The sequence below is a fragment of the Saccopteryx leptura genome, chromosome 1 (genome assembly GCF_036850995.1).
Source record: "Saccopteryx leptura isolate mSacLep1 chromosome 1, mSacLep1_pri_phased_curated, whole genome shotgun sequence".
Classification (NCBI taxonomy): Eukaryota; Metazoa; Chordata; class Mammalia; order Chiroptera; family Emballonuridae; genus Saccopteryx; species Saccopteryx leptura.
Window position 1 is genome coordinate 8,458,479 of NC_089503.1, and position 20,625 is coordinate 8,479,103.

Below are 20,625 nucleotides of genomic sequence, written 5' to 3' on the forward strand. Positions count from 1 at the left end.
TCCATCTGCCAATTGGGTGTAACCATCTCTGCCTCACATATCTATCTCCCAGGTCAGCTGTGACGATAGAAATAAAAGGAAATCAGAAACTAGCGAGTTCTTTTGTAGAGGGCGGGGGGGGGGGGGGGGGGGGGAGCAAGCACAGTAGGCATCCCGGGGAGGGAGCGGACTACAACTCCCATCCGTCCCCGGGCCGCGGGCGTCCCCAGCCCCTCTCCCTTAACTGAGGGAGAGGCGGCCGCTGCCCCGGCGGACGAGGGAAGCTGCAGTAGCCGGGGCATCCCCACGTAGGTTAGAGGTCAGCGACGGTTCGGGTAAGGCTGGGTCTGGGGGCGCGCGGGGATCTTGCAGGCCTTTCCAGCCCCCTTGAGACTCCAGCTTTGAGCCGCCCCACCCAGGAGTTAGGGTCCCGCCCCCCACTTCCTGGCCGAGGTTGGCCCCGCCCCCGCGCGCCTCCGTCCTCCCACCTTCACTTACTGTCGCGTCTCTTATTGGCCGGCGCACACCTGCCCGTCCGTCGGGGGGGCGGGACGGAGGGCGGGGCGGGGCGTACAGGTGAGGGCGCGCAGGAGGCGGCGGAGGAAGGTGACAGCGGGGAGGGCGGGAGGGTGGGGGGAGGACGCGCGGAAGACCCGAGGACCGACAGACGGACGGACCGACGGGTGGGCATGCGGGCAGGCCGGCACTAGTCCGGGCGCCGAGCATCGGCCGCAGCCATGGAGCGGCGGCTGCGTGCGCTGGAGCGGCTGGCGCGGGGCGAGGCCGGCGGCGGCCCGGGGCTCGACGGCCTCCTAGATCTGCTGCTGGGGCTGCACCACGAACTCAGCAGCGCCCCCCTGCGGCGAGAGCGCAACGTGGCGCAGTTCCTGAGCTGGGGTGAGTGACTCATGCGGGACCGACGGGGGGTGCGGGGGAGGGCGGACCGAGGGACAGCGCGTTGGGACCCTGTCGCTCCGCGCTCCACGCTCCACGCTCCACGCCTGCAGACCCTCCCACCTGGAGCCGCACGCCCACAGATTTACTGACCCCTACCCACAGATACCCGGAACTGGCCCTGACACGTGCCACTGGACCCCGCGGGCCCCTTAGTCACCTGCACACCTTACTCTCACTCGGATTCACACACATGGCACTTCCCACTCACAGCACCTGGCACAAGTATACAACACACATCTCACATAGACTCAAAGAAATGGTCCCAGGTATAGCCCCCAGATACAGGTACACAATACATGCTCTACACAGAGGCAGGTCCAGAATTCCTCGCTCATACATCACACCTCATGACCTGTGAGAGCACACTCTCGCATGCAGACTCCCTTACATGTCACCCACGTACACACATGCTTTCTCAGTCTCCCACACACCACACGGACCCAAGACCCAGGGAGCCCCACACTTCTACATGCAGACCACCCCCCACCACACTGACTGTTGCACACTCACCTGTTTCTACTCACAGATCTGTAGGTATCACACCCACACACCCACACACACACTTCCATCTCCCTGCATATAAAACCTCCTCAGGCTGGACATGGGAACCAGCCTCAGCCCCTTTGTGCAGTTAGCTGGCCAGGCCTCCTGAGGGCTTTTCCCTAGGGCCAGAGAGGGAGACCTCCCTGGAGATGGATCTGCACCCCTTCCTGGTTGACTCACCTGAGTCACCAGGAGTGGCTGGCCCGGGGTGACCCTGAATTCAGTGTGAGCACTGGCACCAGCCTCAGGGCTCCCTGATCACGCCTGGCCAGGCCCAGGGGAGAGGGCATGGGGCCTGGCCCGGAGGGTGGAGTGAAGCGGGGGTTTTCCCAGTGGGCAGCTAGTGTTCAGGCACTCCTGAGCTCTGGGCTGCTACAAGGCCCAGCCTGGCACAGCTGGGGGACTGAGGTCTGCCAGTGAGTTGGCCCTCAGCCCCAGCCCTTTCCTCAGAGGTGAGGGCAGTAAGAAGGCCCCTGTCTCCTCTGCTGCCCGCTTTTCTTTCTGGACTCCTGCACCTTATGTGAGTGTCTCACTGTGTTGTCATCCCTGCCTGTGACGCCATACCCACGTGTGTGTGTGTTTGCACACACATGTGCTCCTCCCTGCCTGCTTTTGGCACCTCTGCCTGGAAGCCCGGCGTGGGGGCCTGTCTGTTGACATCTCCTGAGGTAACTTGCAGAGTGGTGACTCACTCTGCTACTGCCCCAGCTTGTCCCTGCCCCTGCCCAGAGCCCCCATCTCCTGGGGCAGGGCAGGGGGACTGGACAGCCTGTCTTCGAGACCTAGATCCTCCTACCTCTGGGCCCCAGGTTTGGGTTCCTGTCTGGCTGATGGGGAGCTACCCTGGCCTTGGCTCCCCTCGGAGGCCTGTGGCTGCTGCTCTCAGCTGCACACACCGACCTGGGAAAGAGACAATTTCTGTAATGAGGTTTCCACCCCTGCTGCGGGGGTTCTGCCTGATAAACCTGTGGAGCAGCTCTCTGTCTCACCCACAGACCTGCCCAGCTGGCAGGGAGTTTACCTCCTGGCAGGGGGAAACTGAGGCAACGAGACAGGCTGCAGCTGACCTGAACCCCTACTGGTCACTCTTGCCTCCCTATGTTCCAGGCCCTGGTTCCCTCCTCCAGGCCTAGAAAGGGCCTGGAAGTGGCTGGAGAGGCCCCTCTTGGGAGTATTAGGGACTCTGAGGAAGGAGGAGGTTCCTGGCCAGCTGAAGACCAAGTCCAAAGAGGGTGGCAGGGCTCAGCGGTGTAAGGCTGGTCAGGCCTGAGGAGATCCTGTGCTCACATCCGTCAGTGCCAGCCTCAGGCACTAGGGAAAGGCTTTTTGGCCCTGTTTCTGAGTCTCGTGAGAATCTGGGCAGACCTCTCTGGGCCGGCAGATGAGGAGGCCCCACGTGGGGAGACGGAGCCTGTCCTCCAGAGCCCTGCTGAGCCGCTGTCCTACCTGTGCTCTGGAGCTCCCCCAGGTCTCACCCCCAGCGAGCTACTTCTGTGCCTACAGGGTCCCAGGACCAGGCCACAGCTCCTCAGTGGCAAAGAAACCTCTCTGGGGACAAGGAATGTTGCCTGTCCAGTTTCCCAAGACAGGCCCTGGCCTGGTCTTGCTAGGTGGCCAAGAACTGTGAGCTGGGGGTGGAACTGGTATCCCCATATGCACCAGGGAGCCAGGCAGTCGGCGGGGTCAAGACCCCACCTTGCGTGCTTCCTGATCATGGCAGAATGGGCCGCACCGACTGTCAGCTCCTGGGAGGTCATCCTTGCCCTTGTCTAGAGGAGTCACAGCTCCTGGCTTTCCCCGGGTGAGAGTGGGATCTGAGGCCTTAGCAACAGGCTGCGTGAGTCCTATTCTGTGTCTCCTCAGCCAGCCCCTTCGTAACAAAGGTCAAAGAGTTGCGGCTGCAGAGAGATGACTTTGAGATCTTGAAGGTGATCGGTCGAGGCGCCTTTGGGGAGGTGAGCAGAGGGCCCTGGGGTGGGTGGGCGGAAGGAAGGTGTTTGCACCCAGACTGGGCTGACCCATGCTCTCTGTGGCCTTAGGTCGCCGTGGTGAGGCAGAAGGACAGTGGGCAGATTTTTGCCATGAAGATGCTGCACAAGTGGGAGATGTTGAAGAGGGCTGAGGTCAGCTCGGGGTCTGGCGGGACTTGGGTACCCTACATATGGGCGGGGGAGGGTGTGCTGCCAGTGAGATACTACAGGGGAAGAGGTGGGCTGGCTGCCAAATAGGCAGAGGACCCACCCTGACAGCTGCCAACTCCCTCATCCCTTTCTCACTATAAACCTTTCTTAGGAGCAAGTGGAGTTGTTCCCACTTTCCTTATGATAATACTGCATGGGCCCGGGCTTACACAGGTGACCTCGATCTGAGCTCCTAGTCTTACTGAGTTGTACTCAGTTCCCCTGAGCAGGCATGGGCCTTTCCTGGGTTCTGATTCCACCCCAACCCCTGCTCCCCAAACGTGCTATAGACAGCCTGTTTCCGGGAGGAGCGGGACGTTCTGGTGAAGGGGGACAGCCGTTGGGTGACTGCGCTGCACTACGCCTTCCAAGACGAGGAGTATCTGGTGAGGATCCTGGGCGAAGATGGAGGAGGGTTGCTTGGGCATGAAGGAGAAAGGCCTTGGGGGCCAGAGGCACTGGGTCCAAGGAGAGAGAGAGACCCCTCCTCCTGGAACCAACAGTCTTACTTCCCTCACTAGTTCCAGGGCCTTCTAGAGCCTCTGCCGCAGCTCTGGCTGGGAGCTGGCTACCCCCGAGCTGGTGGTAGACACAGCCCTGCCTCCCAGAGCCCCATGGGAACAATAGGAGGTGGGGCCCTGGGACAGGTGCCCCCTCTTTCCATCTGATTCTTGCCTCACCCGCCACCATCCAGTACCTGGTAATGGACTACTACGCCGGTGGGGACCTCCTCACTCTGCTGAGCCGCTTTGAGGACCGCCTTCCACCCGAGCTGGCCCAGTTCTACCTGGCTGAGATGGTGCTGGCCATCCACTCTCTGCACCAGCTGGGTTACGTCCACAGGTGGGGCCCACAAAGCCCCTCTGCCCTGTTCAGTTCCTGCTGACAGCTCTGGGGACAGCTGACATTTGCTGAGCACTCAACACGTGCCAGGCCCTGTGCTGGGCTCTTCACCTGTATGATGCCTTTGAATACTCAGACCAAAAACCTTATGGGATGGGGGCTGCTGTTATTGTTCCATCTTACAGATAAGGAAGTCAGGGCTGGTGCAGGTAAGCACCTGCCTGGCCTCAAGGTGGCTCAGCTGGTGGGTGGGTCTGCACAAGGGAAGTCTGACTCCTGTGTCCCTCATAGCACACTCTGCTGCCTTCGAGGGTCATCCTGATGGATCCCTTTCCGTGATCTAACCACCTTCTTCCCTTCTGGGAGCGAGGAGGCCTCGCCACCAGCCTTCACCTATCCCATGTGCATGCATGCAAGAACACGTGTGAACACATCCATGCTGAGGTGTGCACATGCCCATGCACGCACAGATCAGGCCCCTCCCCCTCCCTGCCTCCCCCAGGGATGTCAAACCAGACAATGTCCTGCTGGACATGAACGGGCACATCCGCCTGGCTGATTTTGGCTCCTGCCTACGTCTCAACAACAGTGGCATGGTAAGGACCCCACCCCAGAGGGACATTTGGCTGGGAGAGCTCCTGGGGCTTGGGAGGCAGCAGGCCTAGAGCAGGGGTCATCAGGCTCCCCTAGGAAGGAAGGACTAAGCCCAGGCCCCAGGTGGAAGCACTAGGTCAGCCAACCGCTAGGCAGTGGTGGTGCCAGGCCTAGACTCATGCTGACGGGCCAGCAGGCCCAGCCAGGCCCGGGGCTGTTCTCATGGCCTCATCAACATTACTACCCACAGGTGGATTCGTCAGTGGCAGTGGGGACTCCTGACTACATCTCCCCTGAGATCCTGCAGGCCATGGAGGAAGGCAAAGGCCACTATGGCCCACAGTGTGACTGGTGGTCACTAGGGGTCTGCGCCTATGAGCTACTCTTTGGAGAGACGCCCTTCTATGCTGAGTCCCTGGTGGAAACTTACGGCAAGATCATGAACCATGAGGTCTGGCCACCAGGCCCTGGGGTTCCAGGAGGGCAGTGGTACCCCCAAGTCCATGGGGTTTGCGATACCCCTAGGTGGAAGGTGGGATTCGGATACCCACCCACACCTCTATCCTTTGCCTGCAGGACCACCTGCAGTTCCCTTCGGATGTGCCTGATGTCCCAGCCAGTGCCCAAGACCTGATCCGCCAGCTGCTGTGCCGCCAGGAGGAGCGTCTGGGCCGTGGAGGGCTGGATGACTTCCGGAACCATCCCTTCTTCGAAGGCGTGGACTGGGAGCAGCTGGCGACCAGCACTGCTCCCTATATCCCTGAGCTTCGTGGCCCTATGGACACCTCCAACTTCGATGTGGATGATGACACCCTCAACCATCCAGTGAGTGGTGGGTCCCACTGCAGTAGGAAAGCTGTGTTGACCCTCTGTGGCTATGGGAAACCCCCAGCTGGGCTGGGGATGAGGCCTTCAGATTCCAGAGGGTTTGGGGAGTCACGGTTGACCTGCCCTGAGTAATGCCAAGTGAAGGTCCTTTGACCTCGTGTCATTCTATTAACCAGAATGCCTATAAGGAAGACCCCAGTGGTGCTAGGAGGCCCTACCCTCAAAGACTCATGGGAATTGTAGTCTGTTTAGTGGGGACCATGTTCCCACCTGAGCAGGAGGAGGTCAGCACTCCCAGTTCCAAGGCATCTCCTGGGTCTCAAGCCTCAGCCTGGAGCTGTGCCTGTTGACTATGACTCTCTTTCCCTTCCTTCTGCAGGGGACCCTGCCACCACCCTCCCATGGGACCTTTGCAGGCCACCACCTGCCATTTGTGGGCTTCACCTATATCTCGGGCAGGTGAGTGTTGGTCCTCACACACCTGATGGGAAGCTGGAGCTGCCTGGCCCGGAAGACACCAGGCATGTAGCTTGTTAGGACCCTGGGAACGAGGCCGAATGTCCCACCTGGTGCCTGAGGAAGTATGCTCTGAGCCCTCAGGAGGATAGTCCCCATGTCCTCAGGGCCCTAGTGGTGTCATGCTTACGCCCCCTCTGGATCCTGCCCCAGCATTTGACCCTCACACTACCCTCCATGGCAGGCTAGGAGTGTACTGGACTCGGAGTCAGAGGCCTTGCATCAGAAGGGCCGCGACTGCTCCCCGAGCCTCACCCTGTGCCTCTGTAAAATGGGTGAGGTCCTAAGAGAAGAGGCGCGCCCAGGTGTAAGCAGACGCATCTGACCTACACTCAGGAGCGCCCACTGAGTGTCGGGCTGGGGCCGGCGGGACGTGTCTCACTGAGTCCCCTTAACAGTCCTCAGAAGAAACCCTGTTATCACCTCCATTTTCCTGTGAGGAAACTGAGGCTCAGATATGTTAGATGACTGTTCACGGTCATATAGCTCATAATGGCCAGGGCTGGGCTTGAACTTGGACCTGTGGCACCTGGAGCCACTGCCCTGAGCTGCTGCCCATGGTACCAGCCCAGGGCCTCCCCAGGGCAGGGTCTGGTCTGATCTGTTTCACTTCCTGATACAGAGCCCAGGATCGGCTACAGACCTGGCTCACAGTGGGTGTTTCTTGGGTGAATGAATGATTAGATGCAGGAGCATGGAGGTGCCTCTGGCGGGTGGGGCCTCTGCCAACCTTTGTTGCCCTGCTCTCCCCAGCCCGGGCCCTGAGAGCAGCTCTGAGCAGGAGGCTGCCCTGGAGCGGAAGCTCCATTATCTAGAGCAGGAGAAGATGGAGCTAAGCTGGAAGCTGCAAGGTACGGGGAGCCAGGTGGGCCAGTGTGGGTGGGTCTGCCTGGGACACTGCTGCTGGCCCAGCTACTCACCTGTGGGCTCTCCCCCATACAGAGGCCCTGCAGGCCCCCGCAGATCATCGGGAGCTGGAGCAGCTACGGAAGGAGGTTCAGACCCTACAGGACAGGCTGTCAGGTATCCCTGCTCACCTGTCCCTGCCCCATCTCTTCCCCCTGCCCTCACTCTGGAGGCTGACCTGCTTTCCCAGCACACCTGAGTCCAACCTGGGTTCCAGTCCTGCTCCTACTCTGTCCGTGCTTTAGGGTTTAGGGAATTACCTTAAACTCTCTGGGCCTGCATAAAGAAAGTGGACCAGAGAAGCGCACCTCCCAGGCTGCGGTGAGGGTTCCACGAGACACTGCATGTGGAGCGCCTGGCTGAGGCTGGGGCAGTCAGTGTATGCAGGTCTCAGTGACAATTCCTGGCAGAGACACTGAGGGACAGCAAGGCCCCCTTGTGCCAGACGGATGGGCCCCCTGCTGGTAGCCCAGACCAGGACAGTGACCTACGGCAGGAAAGAGACCAGCTTCTCCAGGTGAGGGCCTGGTAAGTTGGGTAAGTGGCCCAGGGCTCGATGGTAAGAGGTCCTTGCCCTGAATCCAGGCTGCATCTTCCCTCCCCCCACCCTGACTGCCCAGGAGCTGGCTGCGGCTCAGGCGGGGCTGCGGGCACAGGAGAAGGAGCTATGCAGAGCCCAGGGGCGGCAGGGGGAGCTGCTCCATAGGCTGCAGGAGGCCCAGGAGAGAGAGACAGCCATGGCCAGCCAGACACAGGCCCTGAGCTCCCAGCTGGACGAGGCCCGGGCTGCCCGGAGGGAGGTAAGTGATGGGGCAGGTGGGGACAGCAGTAGGGCCCTGCCCCCGTGCTCCCTGGCATGACTGGAAGAAGCCGAGGGAGCTTGGTGGGGGGTTCGGGAACACCGTGTGCTTTTGTGCCCCCCACTGGCTAGCAGAAGCCTGAGCACTGGGATGATGTTTAGAGTTGGGTGGGCTTGGGGTTCACTGCCTCCATTCCTGCTGTGGCTGGCAGAGGCCAAGGGTCTGCAGCAATGCCAGTTAGAGGGTTGGAGCGGACCAGGTCAGCACTGGCTGCCTCTGCACCCCATCATAGCTGCAGGCCCAGGTGGCCACCCTGAGCCAGGAGGTGACCCGACTACAGAGACTGCAGGAGCAAGGCCTTGAGAAGGAGTCTTCCCAGGTCCAGGTAGTGAGGTCTTACCCCTGCCAAGTGGCACTTCCCTCAGCCTGGCCAACTGAGGGTCCTCAGGTCTGAGCCTGTGTCCCGGGGGCATGGTGGGCCATGCCTTCTCGGACCCTGCCCTGACCCATCTCGTGTTCTCAAGACCATCCACACTGCCTCTGAGACCAACGGGACGGGACTGCCAGAGGGCGGGCCCCAGGAAGCACAGCTGAGGAAGGAGGTGGCTGCCCTGCGTATACAGCTGGAGCAGGCACTCGGCCATGGGTGAGCTGGGCCGCTGGGTGGGGGTCAGGCCCAGGGCCCAAGCTGGGAGTCACTGAGCCTCCTCTCCTCACCAGGCCTAGCGGAAAGGAGGAGGCACTGTGCCAGCTACGGGAAGAGAACCGGTGGCTGAGCCGGGAGCAGGAGCGGGTGAGCAGGGTAGACAGCAGGCAAGAAAGACAGCCATGCTGTGGGACGGAGCAGGGAACAAGTGCCGCAGGGAGGTGGGCAGAGCGGCCAGGTCCCAGGGCCGGCTGGCTGCTGGCCTATTGCAGTGCCTATGGCAGGCGGGCAGGCTGTAGCGGGGGAGCAGGGGTGGGTACAGGTGGGGCCTAGGGGTGCCCGGGCCGCAGCGCTCACGCCCACCTCCCGCCGGGCCCCCAGCTGGCGGAAGAGCTGGAGCGGGAGCAGCAGAGCCGGCAGCGGCTGGAAGGCGAGCGGCGGGAGACGGAAGGCAACTGGGAGGCCCAGATCGCCGACATCCTCAGCTGGTGGGTGCCTGGGGCCGTGGGCCGGGCTGGGCCTGGGCAGCTCTGAGGGCCCAGCCCATGACCCTGAGCCCCCTTTCCAATCAGGGTGAATGATGAGAAGGTCTCCAGAGGCTACCTGCAGGCCCTGGCCACCAAGATGGCTGAGGAGCTGGAGTCCTTGAGGAACGTGAGCACCCAGACACTCCCTGCCCGGCCACTGGTGAGCCGCACAGATACCCAGTGGGGAGGGGTTGACAGCAGCCTCGCTCCAAAAGTGAAGACACAGCTCACACAGAGCAGTGACCTGCTTAAGCCTGCAGCGTGTCAGTGGCCGAGCTGAGGCCTTAGGCCTGGCCAGGTGGCATGGCGGTTGTGTGCTCTGCTGGGAGGGGGTCTCTGAGGAGCCAGTTTCAAGGGGCCTCTTACATGGCGCCCCCCTGGCCACAGGAGCACCAGTGGAAGGCAAGGCGGCTGCAGAAGATGGAGGCCTCGGCCAGGCTGGAGCTGCAGTCAGCGCTGGAGGCCGAGATCCGGGCCAAGCAGGGCCTGCAGGAGCGGCTGACACAAGCACAGGAGGCCCAGCTTCAGGCCGAGAGGTGAGACTGGTGGGCGCTGCTGAGGGGACCCGAGGCTGGTGCAGAGGCCCATAGTGACCTCACCCGCTTCTCCCCAGCCGTCTGCAGGAGGCTGAGAAGCAGAACCAGGGCCTGCAGCAGGAGCTGGCTGCCCTGCGGGAGGAGCTGCGGACCCGCGGGACAGGTGGTAAGTGGCTGTCTGCAGTGCCCTGGAGCAGGGCCCTCACTCCAGCCTCACAGTTACCCAGGGGGCCCACACAACCTCGCAGGGCTGTGGAGACAAGAACTCATTCAGACTGCCACTTACCCACCACCTGCTAGCCAGCACTTACTGAGCACCTGCTGTGTGTCAGGTCCCACTCCACAGCCTGCAGTCACTACCCCATTTTATTGAAGCGGAAACCGGGGCCCCCACTGGCCCCAGTTCCTGGGGATAAGTGTCAGGGCTGGGCTAGGCACCCCAGCTCCCGTGACCCATAGCCACTCTGTTTGCAGACACCAAGCCCTCAAACTCCCTGATTCCCTTCCTGTCTTTCCGGAGCTCAGAGGTAAGAACCTGGTGAAGGGGCTGGCTGGGGAAGAATCCTGGAGAGAGGCCCATGGACCTTGACTTTGCCTCCAAATCTCAGAAGGATTCTGCCAAGGACGCTGGCACCTCAGGAGAGGCCCCGAGGCCCGGGGCGGAGCCAGAGCTCAGGCCAGAGGGCCGCCGCAGCCTGCGCCTGGGGGTGAGGACCGGTGGGAAGCCTGCAGCCGGGGGCCCTCTGCACACGCACCTCTCACCTGCGTGCTCGCCCTCCCTGCAGGCTGTGTTCCCCAGAGCACCTGCTGCTTCCTCCGCCTCTGCGGAAGGTCCTCCTACAAAGGTTGGTGCCTAGAGAGGTGGAGCCGGGTCGGGGCGCCAAGCCATTCTGCTGGGTTTCCAAGGACCCTCTTGTTCCCCCGTGAGCATCATGGTCAGCAGCCCACGGGGTGGGTGTGGCAGTGGCAATGATTCTGAGTGCTGCCACAGACTCACTGGGGCTCAGAGTTCACACTGACACCTGGCTCCTTCCCTGGTCCTGCCTGACACTTCAGCGTGACCTCGGGAGGCTGTGGTCAGATGTGAATCATGGCCTGTTCCCCTTCCCCAGCCCGGCTCACATGTGCTGCGGCCCCGGAGTTTCCCGTCCCCCACCAAGTGTCTGCGCTGCACCTCGCTGATGCTGGGCCTGGGCCGCCAGGGCCTGGGCTGTGACGGTGAGACCCTGGTGCTCTGCGCCCCGCCTTCTGGGCACCAGCCATGGCCCCTAGGAGAAAAGGACAGAAGCAGCCTCGATCCTGCCCCACCCAGGCTGTTTCTCACTACTCAGTTGCTCTGTTTCTCTTTTCTTACTTGATGGGGAGGAGTTTGTAACAGCTCAGGTGCCACCACGGCCTCAGTCAGGGAAGTGGGGGCCAGAAATGCCCAGAGTCCTGGTCCCAGGCTGTCTCCACCCAGCCTCACACTGTCTGCCATCTGCTGCCTTCCCCACAGCCTGCGGCTACTTCTGTCACTCGACTTGTGCCCCACAGTCCCCACCCTGCCCTGTGCCCCCTGACCTTCTCTGCACGGCCCTGGGAGTGCACCCCGAAACAGGCACGGGCACTGCCTACGAGGGCTTCCTGTCGGTGAGCTGGGGCTGGGGCGGGGGAGGGGGGCGTGGTGGCGGCAGCCTGGCGGGCCCTCCCATGTATGCCTTCCCCAGGTGCCCCGGCCCTCGGGCGTCCGGCGTGGCTGGCAGCGGGTATTTGCTGCCCTCAGTGACTCGCGCCTACTGCTATTTGATGCCCCCGACCCTCGGCTCAGCCCGGCCAGCGGGGCCCTCCTGCAGGCACTGGATCTGAGGTGAATGCCGGGCAGCAGCATGCGACGAGAGACAAGTGGGTGGGTGGGTGGGGTACAGCCAGGGGCAGTGTGACCTCTGACCTGTTCCATGGACCTCCCAGGGACCCCCAGTTCTCCGCCACTCCTGTCCTGGCCTCTGATGTTATCCACGCTCAATCCAAGGACCTGCCGCGCATCCTTAGGGTAAGTGCCTGGGGCAGGATGGGCCAGACCACCATCCACTGTCATGTTGACCCCCTTCCAGCAACTTCTCCATCCCCATGGCTGTCCTGCCTCGTTGAGGACTCATCTGTGGCTCCTTATCACCCTATGCCTGCTCCTGACTGTGGCCATGAGGCCCTACATTTTGACCCTGCAGGTCTTTCCTGCCTTCCCTGGGGTCTTTCTCTGCTCTGACCATACCCTGCTTTCTCTACTTCTAAAAGTGCCCTGCACTCCTGGACCCCCATCATACCCGCCCCCCTACGCCACCCTCTGCCGGCCCCTCCCCTACATCCACCATTCCGAGTCACTCCACTTGTCCCAGGCTCCAGCAGACACACCTCTTCCCCTGGGAGGTGCATCTCCCCACTTAGGTTGAGTTGGGGAGATGGCTCTGTTCCCACAGTGTCCCGAACTCCCCTCCTACCGGGCTCTGTGGTTGTCCCTGTGCTTGTCTGACCGCCCTGTCTAGCTGACCCCCTGTTCTAGAACAGCAGCTCGTTCTGCACCCAGCAAGCTCACATCCAGGCTAATCGGCATCAGCTGCTAGAGAGAAAGAAGGGAGGAAGGGCCCTGGCCCTCGGTCCTCGGCCCTCCAGCCTGGGTCTCCGCCCACAGGTGACAGCCTCCCAGTTGACAGTGCCACCTACCACGTGTACCGTGCTGCTGCTGGCGGAGAGCGAGGTAGAGCGGGAACGCTGGCTGCAGGCGCTGGCCGAGCTGCAGCGGCTGCTGCTGGACGCTCGGCCGAGACCCCTGCCCGTGTACACGCTCAAGGAGGCCTACGACAACGCGCTGCCGCTGCTGCCCCACACGCTCTGTGCCGCCATCATTGGTGAGCCTCAAGCCCAGGGGACACTGCGTGTCCGGGGCAGGCGGGAGGAGGGTTCAGGGCCTGTGGACAGTGCTGACTCACAGCCAGAGTTACGAGGGCCACTGTCACTGCCCAGTTGCTGCAGCCCTGAGCTGTGGGCTCTGCCTTGACGTGTGTCCTCCTTGACCACCCCCTGGGCATGGCCGTGTGAGGAGCCGAGGCAAGGGGGAGGGACCTGGCTTCTGCTGCTCGCCCTCTGTGCCTCTGTCTCTGCTTTTTCTGAAAGAAACACAGGCTAATGAGCAGAGCAAGGGCTCTCGTAAGAAACAAATGAGGGGTTTGCTCCCGACTCTTACTCTAGCAGGTGGGTGACCATGGGGGAGTGTGGGCACTTGAACGTCACACTGTCTCCCATAGGGCTGCTGTGTTCAGCAAGGAGCCTGGGCCTCCATGACAGACAGCTGGGGGACAGGCGCTCGCAGTGCTCCCTGGCTGCCCCAGGTCACCCAGGTGCTGACCCAGCCCGGCCCTAGCGAGCCGGGACCTCTCCCTACGGCCACTCGGCACGAGCCACAGAGAGGCCGTGCAGGTCCGCCGGGTCCCCTGTGTCATCAGGAGGCGGGGGGCACAGGGGCGTTCACCAAGCGAAGGCTGCCGTGAGCTTACGGCTCACCCTGTAGCACTTCATCTCCACAGCCTCGCAGTGGCTGTGTGACAAAGGTGCCACTACTGTCCCCTGTTACTGGATAGGAAACTGAGGCCCTCAGACTTCCCCGGAATCCCACAGCTTGGGGTGGGGGCCCTCTCACCCAGTGTCTGCCCCCACAGCCCTCATCCATTAGAGTGTGGACTCGGGGACAGAAGGGTTCAGTGACACGGGGACAGGGAGAAATGGAGGCTCAGCAAGAGCAGGAGGTCTGCCCAGTCCCCGCCTCTGGACAGGCCCTCTGACCCCTGACCCTCTCCTTCCCTCTTCCAGACCAGGACCGGCTTGCTCTGGGCACTGAGGAGGGGCTGTTTGTGATCCACCTGCACAGCAATGGTATGTACCGGGCTGGGCCAAGGCCAGCGTGGGTGGGGCGTGGCTCTGGGGGACAAGAGAGTGGGCACTGGGCTGCCTCTCACCCACATGCTGGTGACGCTCTCCCTTGCTGACTCCGCAGATGTCTTCCAGGTGGGCGAGTGCCGGCGTGTACAGCGGCTGGCTGTGAGCTCCACGGCAGGCCTTCTGGTGGTGCTGTGTGGCCGAGGCCCCAGCGTGCGCCTCTTCCCGCTGGCTGAGCTGGAGAACGCAGAGGTGGCCGGTGCCAAGATCCCTGAGTCTCGAGGCTGCCAGGCACTGGCAGCTGGACGTATCTTGCAGGCCCGCACCCCGGTGCTCTGTATAGCTGTCAAGCGCCAAGTGCTCTGCTACCAGCTAGGCCCAGGCCCAGGGCCCTGGCAGCACCGCATCCGTGAGCTGCAGGCACCAGCACCTGTGCAGAGCCTGGAGCTGCTGGGCGACCGGCTGTGCGTGGGTGCAGCTGGGGCTTTCTCACTCTACCCGCTGCTCAATGAGGCTGCACCATTAGCATTAGGGGGCGGTCTGATGCCTGAGGAGCTGTCGCCATCAAGAGGGGGCCTGGGCGAGGCGCTGGGCGCTGTGGAGCTCAGCCTTAGTGAGTTCCTGCTGCTTTTCACCATTGCTGGGGTCTACGTAGACAGTGCTGGCCGCAAGTCTCGCGTCCATGAGCTTCTGTGGCCTGCCTTGCCCACAGGCTGGGGTAAGGCCAATGGAGGGCCAGGAGGGGTGGGGCCAGGCACCCTAGGGGTATCCCATACATCAGAGGAAGACAGGGTCTTTCCCAAACTCCTTAGCTTGGCATTGGCAGCCAGTGCACACCTGCCTGCCCAAGCGCACCCTACTCTGAGCTCGGCGGCTTGTAGGGGATCTTTCACTTCTGTGCCTTTGCGCAAACCTTTCCATTGCCTGACCTGCTCTTTTCGTACCTGGCAAACTCTTAACCAAGTCCAGCCCCAATGTCTGCCAAGGGCCTGGAGCTGATAGGCCCTCCAGAAATGACCACGACGCTTCCTGTCGTCATTATTATTTTCACGCTCCCTTCCCGGCCCTCCCCCACCATTGGTCCTATGCTTCTTTTTTCTCCCCCATCTCTTTGTTCGGACTTCTGCCCTGGCTTGTAAAGACTGACTTGGTGCACTGGGAGCCTGCACATCGGTTGGGGCTGGTTTCTTCACCACAGCCAGCACCCACCCCAGCAGGCACGTCCCAGGAGCTCTATTTGGAGGAATGAGTGAATGAATGGGTGGGGACATGGGGGGATCTGGCACCCTTCCAGGTAACTGGTGTGATGAGTGCTGGCTGAAAGGGAGGAACAGCACTCCCTTCCTGAGCAGTGGGCCTTCTGGGGCAAATTGGGTGGAGCATAGCCATTCAGCATGTACAGCTTGGAGCCAGATGGCCTGGGGCCAATTCCCAGCTCTCACCACTACTGGATGACCTTGCCCTTTACTTAGCTCTGAGGTTTCTGGTCCCCCATCTATAAGTTGGGGGTTGTTTGAGGATTAACCCAGAAAAAAGTACACAAAGTGGTTAGAACTATGCCTGGCACGGCACAGAATGGGCTCCAAGGTTGTTATCACTGATTTGTTATGGAAGTCGGGTAGGGCAACCTGGAGAGTCTGCAGAAGAAGGGCTTTTGGTGGGGCAGAAAGTTCCTGTGCTGTGGCAGGGCACAGGGTGTCCCCGTGGCAGAGGAGGAGACCGGCCCAGAGAGGTGCTTGACTTGCTCAGGGCTGCGCAGCACAGGCAGGTCCTACCTTGCAGGCTATGCAGCCCCCTACCTGACGGTGTTCAGTGAGAACTCCATCGATGTGTTTGATGTGAGGAAAGCGGTATGGGCCCAAACGGTGCCACTCAAGAAGGTGAGAGCCTGCCAAGGCTGCTGGGGCCGGATTGGGATGGGACAGGTTAGCATGGCGTGACCTCTGTGCCTGCTGCCTCAGGTGCGACCCCTAAACCCAGAGGGTTCCATGTTCCTCTATGGCACCGAGAAGGTCCGCCTGACCTACCTCAGGAACCGTCTGGCAGGTGAGGAAGTGTGTACTTGTGTATGTGGGTCCGCATGGGTGCGTTCACCTGTGCACGCGGGTGGGTGTGTGGCCCTGAGCGCCAGCTGCCTGGCGTTCCGTCGCTGACCGTAGAAGCTGGGCGCTGCGACGCCTCCGAGAAGCTGTGGGGCCGCTTCGGCCCTTCGCTTCAGGGACCTGTAGGGGAACGGTGCAGACGGCTTTGGACTCAGCGGCAAAACAGTCCGTGACAAATAAGCCCTGGGGACTTGTGAGCACTGCCTAGCTCTCTTCTCCCACAGAGAAGGACGAGTTCCACATCCCCGACCTCACTGACAACAGCCGGCGCCAGCTGTTTCGCACCAAGAGCAAGCGCCGCTTCCTTTTCCGGGTGTCTGACGAGCAGCGGCAGCAGCAGCGCAGGTGCGCGTGCGCACAATGCAATAGCTGGGCTGGGCTGGGCTGGGCCTCCCACCCCTGGGAGGGCAGGGAGTCAGCACCGAGAGGGGCAGGGGGAAGAGATGTGACCTTTGCAGGCCTCTCTACACCCTCTCTGCTTGCAGGGAGATGCTGAAGGACCCCTTTGTGCGCTCCAAGTTCATCTCACCGCCCACCAACTTCAACCACCTGGTCCACGTGGGCCCTAAGGATGGGAAGCCTGGCGCCAAGGACCCGCCCCTGGTGAGTGATAGGGAGCCAATCATAAACCTCTTTGGTAAGGCTGAGCCAATCACTGGCTTCCCCGGTGCGCTTGCTGTCTTCTGCTTACCTGTATCTGAGGACCAAGCACGCTCCTCCAGGCTGGCTACTGAATGCAGTTTATTTGTCCCGGTCTGTTTTTGTTTTTTGGGGGGTTTTTTTTTACAGAGGCAGAGATAGACAGACAGACAGGAACGGAGAGAGATGAGAATTATCAATCATTAGTTTTTTGTTGCGCGTTGCGACTTCTTAGTTCATTGATTGCTTTCTCATATGTGCCTTGACCGCGGGCCTTCAGCAGACCGAGTAACCCCTTGCTGGAGCCAGCGACCTTGGGTCCAAGCTGGTGAGCTTTTTGCTCAAGCCAAATGAGCCCGCGCTCAAGCTGGCGACCTCGGGGTCTCAAACCTGGGTCCTTCCGCATCCCAGTCCGACGCTCTATCCACTGCGCCTCCGCCTGGTCAGGCGTCACGGTCTGTTTTGCCACCGAGTCCAAAGCCCTCCGCACCGTTCCCCAACAGGTCCCTGAAGTGAAGGGCCGAAGCAGCCGTAGCTCCGTCCCGCAGCGGCCCCACAGCTTCTCGGAGGCGTCGCGGCGCCCAGCCTCAATGGCCAGCGACGGGAACGCGGACCTCAGTAAGGACAGCCCCACAACCTTAGCACTTTCACGTTCCTCCCTCAAATTTCCATCCCCACTTTGGACCCCTCACATTTGACCTTGGATTTTGTCCCCTCACCCTGTACCTGGAACAGTGAAGAGGAAACCTTGGACATCTCTGTCCAGCGAGTCCGTGTCCTGCCCCCAGGGATCTCCGAGCCCTGCAGCCTCCCTAATACAGGTGAGCTAGTGGAAGCTATCCCCTCCGCCACGCTAAGGACAGGCAGTTCTGGTCCATTTTAGGCCCTTTACTACGACCTGAAGCCAGAGAACAAGTTTAGTCCATCCCTTTCCTGGATCCTAAGAGATGGAGACTCATTGTTTTGTTTTTATTTATTGTTTTTTATTTATTTTATTTACTTTTAGAGGGAGAGATAAACATTGATTTGTCCCATTTATTTATGTATTTCTTGGTTGATTCTTATATGTGCCCTGACTGGGGATCAAACCTGCAACCTTGGCGTATTGGGACACTAACCAACTGAGCTACCCGGCCAGGGCAAAGAAATGCAGGCTCTTACCTGTCTCACCTCGCAGCAGGCCCCAGCAGAGTCCTGGAGGTGGAAATCTTGGCTCTGACTGTCCCACCACTGTGGCCCCAGGCAAGGTGCCTGGCCTCCCTATGCTTGTCTTGCCTGTAAAATGAGGTGAATGAACAAAGGGACTTTAATTTGGGCTCCAGGATTAAGTACAAGTTCCCCAGGTCTTGTCACATAACCCCACCCCCACCCCACAGTTGGTCTCCTCCAAGGGCCCTGCTGCGGCAGGTGGTGGGGCCTGGGGAGGCCTCTGGAGCCCCAGGCCGGGTAAAGAAAGAGTCCTGCTCTCCTCTTTCCACCCTGACTTCCTTCTCTTTTCCTCCAGGTCTCAGAGCGGCCCCGGAGCCTCCCCCTAGCCCCTGAATGAGAGAGCTCCCCTTGACACCCTCTGGCTGGGCCCACCTGAATCCCGGGACTGAGATGTGAGGGAGCAAAGACCTTGAGGAATGCCATACTCCGGCTGGTCCGGGACATGTGGAAATGCGGACTCAGGGAGAGCCTGGGCTGGGTAGATGCTGGAAGGCTGGCCCGGGTTCCCAGGACTGGGAAGACTGATTCCCAGCCCTCATCCCATCTTTCTCCTCTACTCCCAGCCCATCCTGTGCTAGCCACTGGGAATAGAATGGTCCCCTTTTGCCCTGGGGCCGCCCCTCTGTCCTGGTGTCCAGAGATGATTGTGCCAAAACTCTTGTTTCTAGTGCCAAGCCTTGGGAGGCTTGTAAGCAGGAGTCAGGGTGAAAGTCGATGGAAGGGCCAGGTCCCTGGGAACAGTGTCAGGTCTGGGCTGCACACTGTCTCATCCTCAGTGAGGTCACGTTGGGGCATATCCGAGTCTCTGTTCAGGGTTCTGGGGGGGAAGGACAGGCTCTGACCCAGAGGAAAGAAAGGTAAAGAAGCCCGGGGAAGGAGGTCGGTGAAGGAGGTGAGAGGCAAGTGAGGAGAAAGGAAGTGGAGGAGGAGGTGATAGTGATTGGAAGGGAAAAGCCATCTAGAGAAGGAGAGAGGGATAAGGAAAGAGCAATGAAGAAGAGAGATGAGATGGGTGGAGGGGTGAGGGAGGAAACTGAAGGAATGCTCCTCTGGGTCCTTGCATTCTGGGGAGGAGTTTGGTGGGAGGGGAACAGGGAGGGTCTCCATAAGCCAACTGACATTGTCCTCTAATCCGTCCAGAGAAGAGAATTCCTCAGCAGGGCTGGGATGGGAGGGTATTTATATGGGCTGCTTGGTGGGAGATGGGCACCCAACAGGTCCACTGGAGGGCCTCCACGCACACTTTGGCTCTTCCCCAAAAGGGGAGGCGTCCTTTTTCTCAACGCTTCGACCAACTGTGTATTAGGGGATCATAGGGGACATTTTATTGATCACAGTCATTATTATTATTATTATTATTATTATATTACTATTTTTATTAAACTTCCCCCTACTGATAAGTAGGGGGCAAAATAAGTATTTATCTAAAATGTGCTATTCCCGGGAGGGGTCGACTCTGATGCTCTGTGAGGCAGTAAGAAAACAATAAAGAAAACTTTGTAAGCTGCCGGCCTCCCCACCTGGATCTGTTTTTCTGGGGTTCAGAAAGTGTGGGGAGGGATCAGAAATGGAGGGAGGGTATCATGGAAAATCAAAGACCAGGTTGTCTTCCCTGTATTTTCAGGAATCTGGTAACATTCAAATGGGGGTAAATGAAGAGAGTTTAATAACAAAGGGATGGTTTTCTTTTTTTCTTTTTTTCTTTTTTGTATTTCTCTGAAGTTGGAAACGGGGAGGCAGTCAGACAGACTCCCGCAGGCGCCCGACTGGGATCCACCCGGCATGCCCACCAGGGGGCGATACTCTACCCATCTGGGGCGTCGCTCTGCCGCAATCAGAGCTATTCTAGCGCCTGAGGCAGAGGCCATGGAGCCATCCTCAGCGCCCGGGCCAACTTTGCTCCAATGGAGCCTTGGCTGCAGGAGGGGAAGAGAGAGGAAGGAGAGGGGGAGGGGTGGAGAAGCAGATGGGCACTTCTCCTGTGTGCCCTGGCTGGGAATCAAACCCAGGACTCCCGCACGCCAGGCCAACACTCTACCACTGAGCCAACTGGCCAGGGCCTCAAAGGGATGGTTTTCAAAAGTGGGTAGTATTAAGGGAACCCACTGAGAAGTGGCAGTGCCCCCAGCCTAGCAGCAGTAGGGCACTCCTCCCACCCTCGGGCTGGCCAGGCAGGAAGAGGCAGTGGTGTTACCTGAGAGGACCTGTGACTCCATGGGAGAACTTGGAAGAACTTGGCCATGGCCAAGCAGGAAGGCGGCCCAGGAAATAAATTCCTTCTGCTCACACTACTTCCTCCCATCTCCCGCCTCATTTTGTCCAAACTGAGCTGTCCTCAGCCTGAGGCTAAAGCTGGAACCAACTGAGCCACTGGCTGCGAGACGGAAGACAGAACAGGGAGAGGGGTAGGAAGAGAAGCAGATGGTTGCTTCTTATGTGTGCCCTGACCGGGTATGGAACCCAGGACGTCCGCATGCCAGGCCAACGCTCTATCCATTGAGCCAACCAGCTAAGGCCTCTCCCAACATTTTATGTTAACAAATCTCAAACTTAGAGTGTAAATTCCTTGTATTGTTCACCTAGATTCACCAATCATTAACATTGTACTGCTTTTGCTTTACTCCCATATCTATCCGTACCTATCTATATACTCACAGCATGTGACCTGCTACCACTTGAAAGTAAGTTGTAGACATCTTGAACTTTGCACCTAAATACTTCATAGCCATCACTTAAGAATAAGGAGTCACCAGAAACCACTGTTATCTGGAGAGATTTAACATTGATACAATAATATTGTCGGACATACAATCTGTTATGGGTTGAATTGTAACCCCCCCATCCCTATCTTGAAATACTAATGTTAGCCCTGGCCAGTTGCCCAGTGGTTGGAGCATCTCAGACTTATAGCCTC

At 60.0% G+C, this 20,625-nt stretch overlaps 1 protein-coding gene across 1 annotated transcript; it reads left to right on the forward strand.

Moving 5' to 3' along the window:
* The first annotated feature begins 571 nt into the window (after positions 1–571).
* Positions 572–19,218, forward strand: CDC42BPG (CDC42 binding protein kinase gamma). Its single transcript, XM_066358797.1, has 37 exons — positions 572–876; positions 3,343–3,434; positions 3,519–3,602; positions 3,950–4,045; positions 4,354–4,502; positions 5,005–5,098; positions 5,347–5,547; positions 5,673–5,921; positions 6,304–6,383; positions 7,194–7,291; positions 7,383–7,463; positions 7,757–7,863; positions 7,967–8,146; positions 8,439–8,531; positions 8,671–8,792; positions 8,867–8,939; positions 9,174–9,280; positions 9,365–9,479; positions 9,707–9,855; positions 9,933–10,021; positions 10,330–10,382; positions 10,464–10,562; positions 10,641–10,700; positions 10,968–11,073; positions 11,351–11,484; positions 11,562–11,701; positions 11,803–11,884; positions 12,521–12,737; positions 13,696–13,758; positions 13,880–14,479; positions 15,544–15,641; positions 15,723–15,807; positions 16,088–16,208; positions 16,349–16,466; positions 17,006–17,120; positions 17,238–17,323; positions 18,007–19,218. The coding sequence occupies exons 1-37, from the start codon at positions 717–719 to the stop codon at positions 18,046–18,048; spliced, it is 4,638 nt and encodes a 1,545-aa protein (XP_066214894.1). The 5' UTR covers positions 572–716; the 3' UTR covers positions 18,049–19,218.
* The last annotated feature ends 1,407 nt before the right edge of the window (positions 19,219–20,625 follow it).

Coding starts and splice junctions, on each gene's coding strand:
- CDC42BPG (XM_066358797.1), top strand. CDS start 717: ATGGAGCGGCGGCTGCGTGCGCTGGAGCGGCTGGCGCGGGGCGAGGCC. Junction 13,759..13,879: donor GATCCACCTGCACAGCAATG/GTATGTACCGGG, acceptor CTGACTCCGCAG/ATGTCTTCCAGGTGGGCGAG. Junction 16,467..17,005: donor GCGCCAAGGACCCGCCCCTG/GTGAGTGATAGG, acceptor GTTCCCCAACAG/GTCCCTGAAGTGAAGGGCCG.